At 42.7% G+C, this 6,908-nt stretch overlaps 1 protein-coding gene across 2 annotated transcripts; it reads right to left on the bottom strand.

Moving 5' to 3' along the window:
- Positions 1-356: 356 nt before the first annotated feature.
- LOC136004281 (endogenous retrovirus group K member 113 Gag polyprotein-like) lies at positions 357-4,179 on the bottom strand. Of its 2 annotated transcripts, none has more exons than XM_065660637.1 (2): positions 1,918-4,179; positions 357-640 (listed from the first exon to the last, which is right to left on the bottom strand). In XM_065660637.1, the coding sequence occupies exon 1, from the start codon at positions 3,517-3,519 to the stop codon at positions 2,338-2,340; it is 1,182 nt and encodes a 393-aa protein (XP_065516709.1). In that variant the 5' UTR covers positions 3,520-4,179; the 3' UTR covers positions 357-640; positions 1,918-2,337. The 2 variants fall into 2 exon arrangements, with proteins under 2 accessions (XP_065516709.1, XP_065516708.1); XM_065660636.1 differs by having other exon boundaries at positions 357-643.
- Between the last annotated feature and the right edge of the window lie 2,729 nt (positions 4,180-6,908).

Genomic DNA, 6,908 nt, shown 5'->3' on the forward strand with positions numbered 1-6,908 from the left:
GGGTGAAAATACATGTCAAAATACGTGTTATTCATATTTAAAGATTTCATATACATTTTGGAGAACTGATTTTTGGTTCTCATTTGATCAAAAGATAAAGTTTCATCCTTGGTTCTCCATTAGGTTGTCTTATGGCACCCAAGCAAAGGAGCTCATATCTGTAGCCTTTTCCCAAAACTCTAGTTGTCAGGGATCTTTGAATGTAGAAATAAGAAATGACAAGATTTTAGGTAATGAATTTCAGTATATATGCTAGAGATAGGTCAGTTGCTTTATCAATCACAACTAATGAAGTTTTCCCTGTGAAGATGATTAATGTTTATCTTTTTAAAAAAAACCAACCAAACAATCAGTGAGGCAAACAAGCTGAACTTCGTTTAAGAACTGATTTAAAACATACTCAGCTTTTTCTTTCTCATCCCTACATTCTAAAATCTTCTATGGCTTCAAAAGAAATGGGTGCAATCCCACTCTTGCACATCGGAATGTACCCTCTTTGAAGGTAGAGTCGTTTCTGCTTTTAAATTGAGCTTCATAAACTTGATGGAAAAAAATTGGCTTGGAGAATGTATTTTGAAGTAGTAGTTTCTTGGGCACTGAACCGTTTGTTTCCTAAAAGGATTGTTCCACTTCTTTGTACCTGCTGATAAAACAAAGGAGTCAGTACTGATAATATGTTACATGGGGACAGGCTGTAATGTTGGTAAGCATTCCTCTGGCTGCTGAAAAGCACAAGTTCTACCTGCCCTCTCATCCTTACCTGAAACAACACATCTGCCTTACTGGAAATCATAAAAATGGTCTCCAGTTGGTTTTGTCTGCACTTTTACTAAATAAATGAATCATTATTATGTTTTTCCAAGATTAGATACCAAATGAAAATGACGCAAAATGTTACATTCAGTTGCTTCAAGTTAGGAAGGTCTAGATAAACTTAATCTTATGAAGTTCAACCATGACAAGTGCAAGGTCCTACACCTGGGTCGGAGCAATCCCAGGCACAGCTACAGATTGGGCAAAGAAGAGATTCAGAGCAGCCCTGTGGAGAAAGACTTGGGGGTGCTGGTCGATGAGAAAATGAACATGAGCCGGCAGTGTGCACTCGCAGCCCAGACAGCCAACCGTATCCTGGGCTGCATCAAAAGGAGTGTGACCAGCAGGTCGAAGGAGGTGATCCTGCCCCTCTACTCTGCTCTCGTGAGACCTCACCTGGAGTATTGTGTGCAGTTCTGGTGTCCTCAACATAAAAAGGACATGGAACTGTTGGAACAAGTCCAGAGGAGGGCCACGAGGATGATCAGGGGACTGGAGCACCTCCCGAATGAAGACAGGCTGAGGAAGTTGGGGCTGTTCAGCCTGGAGAAGAGAAGGCTGCGTGGGGACCTAATAGCAGCCTTCCAGTATCTGAAGGGGGCCTATAGGGATGCTGGGGATGGACTCTTTGTCATGGACTGTAGTGACAGGACAAGGGGTAACGAGTTCAAACTTAAACAGGAGAAGTTTAGATTGGATATAAGGAAGAAATTCTTTCCTGTTAGGGTGGTGAGGCAATGGAATGGGTTGCCCAGGGAGGTTGTGAATGCTCCATCCCTGGCAGTGTTCAAGGCCAGGTTGGATGAAGCCTTGGGTGGGATGGTTTAGTGTGAGGTGTCCCTGCCTATGGCCGTAACCACGGCCCAGATATATTACTTCTGCCGGTCCCTGCCACAAACCTGTATTAGGATCTCGATAGTACGCCTTAAAAGAAGGCTTTATCTTTTGCACTTCTGTTTGTACAAAGTGCTTAACAACCGCTGGAGTTTGTTCATCACCAAAGATGCATAGATAATTTAACGCATACAATGTTAAGGAAATCCGCTTTTGAACATCTATTATGTCTGAATGTTTCTTTTAACGTCCAAGCGGATGGCCACTTACTCAGAGAAACTATGGTAATATCGGCATCAAAGTCAAGCAATGCAGCCAAAGTTATCGAGTGATTTCCCCAATATTGCTGTAATCTCTGAGCGGGTCGCCATCGATAGAGAAAATAGGTAGATCCAAAACCACCTGTGCCATGACTGGTTTGATGTGCTCCTGATATTAGCTGTGAAATGGGCACAAGTTGTGCTCTGCGTGTGCCTTTTGGTATATGCAGAGGAGGATAGTCAGTCTTTGCCATAATCTTAATTTCACCCATATAATCAGCATCGATGACACCTGGAACAATGAATAGTCCTTTCAACGCAGATGATGATCTCCCCAGCAACAAGGCTCCTATAGGTTTATTGTCCGTAGTCAGAGGACTATATATTCCAGTGGACAGCAACGACACGGTCTTATCATATAAGGTAGTGTCTACTGTGGTTGCCAAGTCCATTCTGAGGTTGGTGGTGGTGGCTGGTTGCAAGGCAATGGAGTTTGACTTGCTGCGTACACACGTTGAGGCGCAGGGGCTGTAGGACCCATGCTTGGGATCATCGCTCGATGGGTCTTGGCGCTCCGTTGCCTGTTTCCTGACCGGTTCTGTTTATGTCGACCGGTAGCAGCACAATGGTTGTCCATTTGACAATTAGGGCAGCAAACCGAGTGGTGGCAATCTTTTCTCATGTGCTCATTTTGACCACATCTAAAACATCGAGGACCCTTGACCATACCGGTGGCTTGCAAAGGTTCCAAGGCTGCTAATACTTGCGACTGACTTTTTTTTTTTTTTTTTTGAATTGCCTCTCCCACTGCTTTTACTGCCTCAACCAACATTGCCTGATGCCCCATAGGTACCTGTGTCATACGTTCTAACATCTCTTCTACAGTGGCATTCGCAGGTGACTGAACAAGTATCTGCCTTACAGCATCATTACAGTTCTGTATTGCACACTGATGCAGTAAAATACCACGCATGTATTCTGGAGTACCTGGCTTCCTTATAGCATCAGCTACCCTATCCACAAAGGTACTGAAGGGCTCGTCCTTTTTCTGTGTCACTTTCATGTAGGCAGGAGCTGCAGTTGTATCTTTAATCTGTGATAGAGCTCGCAAGGCTAGTCTCATAGATTCTTTTAACAATTCTGGACCTAGCTGGACTTGAGCCTCCTTAGGGGAGAACTGCCCAATTCCCATCAGGTGTTGTAATTGCACCCCAATCAGGGGATCTCCCTGGCCTCGCTGAACTGCAACCACCTCTTGACAGGCTTCCTGCCAATACATGTTCCATAACAACAACTGCGAAGGGGTGAGGATTAATTTCACAATACTTTTAATATCCTCGATTAACAGCAAATCTGTTCCCCAAATATATGACAACATTTGCCTAGTGGGTTCAGACTGAATGCCTGTAGAAGAAACCGTTTGCCTTAACTGAGATAGCAATTTCCAATTTAATGGAGACATTTCAGCATTTACTGCCTGACCTTGAGCGTTAATCTGGTACTTAACAGGAAAGGCGAGAATCTTTTCCTGCAACGCCTGCAAAGGATCAAAATCATTGTTTGACAGAGCCTCTCTCTGAATAGATTTCCAGTCTATCACTTGGATTCGCATTTGTCTACCTGTGTTCTGCGACTTTACCCTTTCCTTACAACGACCTTCTTGCCCCCCCTTTTTCTTTACATGATCTTTACGGTCTTTATCTGTCGAACAAGACGGCTGTGCAGCTAAAAATACTCCACTATTCTGATAGTGAGCAGCTTCCTCTTCCAGGGTCTCCTCCTCCGATGGAGTTAACCCCTCTTCCGAGGATTCTGCCAGGGGTGCGGATGGGTCTATCTTTATATCAAGGTTGACTGTTGATGTTACGGGCGGATCAGAAACGTAATCCTTGCCAACCTGATAGTGAGTCAGACCGGCTGGAGGAGCTGGAGGAGAAAGGGCTGAAAGTTTCTCCTGAGCTGCAGCCGCGACCTTCTGCTCAGCTGCATACTTATGTAGGCAATTAATAACTGTCCTCCAGTCTTTAGCACATTTTTTCGCTTGCTTGTTATCATCAATCACTTTATTCCAAAGCTCATCCCCAAACTTCCTCTATTCGGGTAGATCAAATACATCATTAGGATCTCGGAAACAACCTAACTCTCTCGCGTATTCTAACAGTGCTTTTAATCCCTTAGTTAAGTCGAATTCCTTACCCACTCCCTGCTTCTCTAAGAAGCACTTAAATAAATCATATGCTGCCTCTCTATGCATTGCAATTCGACACATAAGGCATTGGCACCAGTGCAGCTCACCAGGAGGCAGATGAAATATGGGCGGCGAGACAAGGAGAATCTTGCTCAGGCTCTCGTAACTGACGCTGCCGGCAGCGAAGCATTCTTAGCCTTCCGAAGGCTGCTTTCTTCGGAGCTTTCCCAATCCCTGCTGTCATCCCAGCCTTTAAAGGTACCTGGGTCCCTGTTCCAATCGGTCCGCTCCCCTCCTATTCCAGCTGTCTTCTTCGCTCAGTCAAGCAACAGCAAGAGGGTCCCTGTTCGAGCGCCAATTTGTTGCAGCAGGGAGGAATCATGACATGACCATTGTGATCCATAAGTGTGATTCGTTCATTGGGCTTCTACCTCCGGTTAATATAGCAACAGTAATACATGAATATGCAAATACTAGGCGCTTGATTGGTTCTGGCATAAGTAAGGCATTGCGTAAGCTCTTCCAGTCCATCTGGGAAACTGCTCACCAAGCACTGGAGCAGGAACTTTCTGGGAGAATCTTCCTTAATTGTTGCTTTCCTCTTCAATTCACACACCCTTTCCTCCAGAACTGAGGTAGGTTTTCCATCCTACTTTCTCAGGTCTTCTCCACAATCCTGCAAGTAAAACCATAGGGTGGCCCATGGCGTGTACCTCCTCTATATTCTCTCTTGAGCAGTAGGGCACCTTGTGTTAATAGCTGAGAAACGGGTTGGTACATGTGGGGGGTTCAATTGTTTTGAACTCCTGGGACAGTTTTTCCACATCTGAAATGATGGAAAGGGTGAGATTGTGTTGCAGCAGGGAGGAATCAACACGACCATTGTGATCAATAAGCACGATTCGTTTACTGGGCTTCTACTTTCGGTTAATATAACAGTGAATATGCAAATACTAGGCACTTGATTGGTTCTGGCACAAATAAGGCATTGCATAAGCTCACTATTTTTACATTTAAGCTGTGTACTCTTATATTCTCTATTTTTATGTGCTTATCTTGTTTATTAGTTAGTGTCCTTGTCTGTAATTGGCCAGAGCATGGCGCTTCCCTCCAGATGTCCCTCAGTTCCTCATTATCTGGTGCTAGTAAGTCTGCACCATTCTCTAAACATATGTTCTATTTCAGCTCGTTGATGGGAACATGACCTTTCTCTGTTAGCCACTTCTCCACACAGTTGGTATTTTTTGCTATTCATTGTAGAACATGGTCTCTTAATTTTTGAATTTACATAAAACTGTTGACAATTCCAGTTGTTTTTATATATGTGATAAAAGTGGAATTACAGTAGATTAAGGATTAGATTTAAATTATGTATTACTAGTTAATATCAAAGGTACATAGGTACAGCATAATTCCGTTCTTTCAAGCTTTCCTTGAAAAGTCCAGTTTATAATCCTATTTAGGTAGCAAATTGATGCATTTTATACAGCTCCTTGTATCATTATATAGTGCTAGTGTTTGTAGACATAGTGGTGAAATACATTTTTTTGGCTACAGTTGTAAGGATACTGGTATTTAGCTTAACTTTACTAAATAAGTAAATTAATTTAAAAGGAATTCAGTTCTAAAAGAGCACTTGTATCAATTTTCTGTAAGCAAATTAGAAGTTTTGGGGAATGCAGCATTCCAGGGAAATATGCTTTATACTTTATCCTGTGATGTTCATTTATATCTGTTTTTAGTTCAGTGCACAAACATAACAACATAATTTCTTAGCTACTTGTGCAGGGAAATGCCTACTGTACTCTGTTGTTGTTATTACTAATTATTAAATCTTTCTAATCACTCTTATGATTTTTCTTTGTATATTTCCTTTTCCTGGCGTATTATATGATAGAAAAATGTAGGTGGCATGCTTATTCATTTTAAACAGAGATTATCTAGTGACTTCCTGAGATGATCCTTTGGTTGGAGTATATAAAATTGAAACTTCCTCCAACTAATTTTCTTTGAAAAATTGCATTAAATAAGGGTAAAACTGATTATGTTGTATGTCAACATAAGTATCTTGAGAATTCTTCAGTTGGGGTGGAATCAGTTTAGTTATTGTTTACAAAAGAGATGGCCTAAATGTGTGGTACAGTAGTTAAAGACCTGGTAAATCTAGATCTTTTTGAAAGCCTCTTATTTCTAGCACTGAACATGGTAGGCTCATGGTTTTGGAACTGGTTTTGAGTCTTAGACTCAGGAAATCTGTAGATTAATTTTGGAAGTCCAGAAAATTTTAAAAAGTAGCATATGTCTGCTAGTTCTGAGGATTTAAGAATTGGATAACTTTCTGAACACCAGTAGCCTAATTTTTAGAGGTCTGATTATTTGCATTTGCAGCATGGTTTCCTGGAAATAACTGAACTCCGAAAGGTACTATGAAGATTTGCTGCTTGCTTATAAGGCAGTTTGAGTGTGTCCTGGGTTGAGCAGCAGCAGTCATTTTTCTCCTTCTTAGGAGCTAGTACAGTGCTGTGTTTTGATCTTTTGGCCTTGGAACAGTGGTGATAACGCCGATGTTTTCAGTTGCTGCTCGAATGTTTGGTCTGGCCAAGGACTTTCTGAGCCTCATGCTCTGCCAGGGAGGAGGGGAGGCCGGGAGGAAGCAGAGACAGGACACCTGACCCAAACTAGCCAAAGAGGTATTCCATACCACAGCACGTCATGCCCAGGATGTAACTTGGAGTGACCTGGAAGGGTTGGGTCGGCAGGGTTGGACGAGGTATCGGTCGGTGCTCGGCTGGGGGGAGTGGGGCGAGTTATCG

Source organism: Lathamus discolor, chromosome W (assembly GCF_037157495.1).
Source record: "Lathamus discolor isolate bLatDis1 chromosome W, bLatDis1.hap1, whole genome shotgun sequence".
Taxonomy (NCBI): Eukaryota; Metazoa; Chordata; class Aves; order Psittaciformes; family Psittacidae; genus Lathamus; species Lathamus discolor.

What these genes read in the sequence shown, in the direction of transcription:
- LOC136004281 (XM_065660637.1), bottom strand. Translation starts at nt 3,519, where the DNA reads ATGCGAATCCAAGTGATAGACTGGAAATCTATTCAGAGAGAGGCTCTG.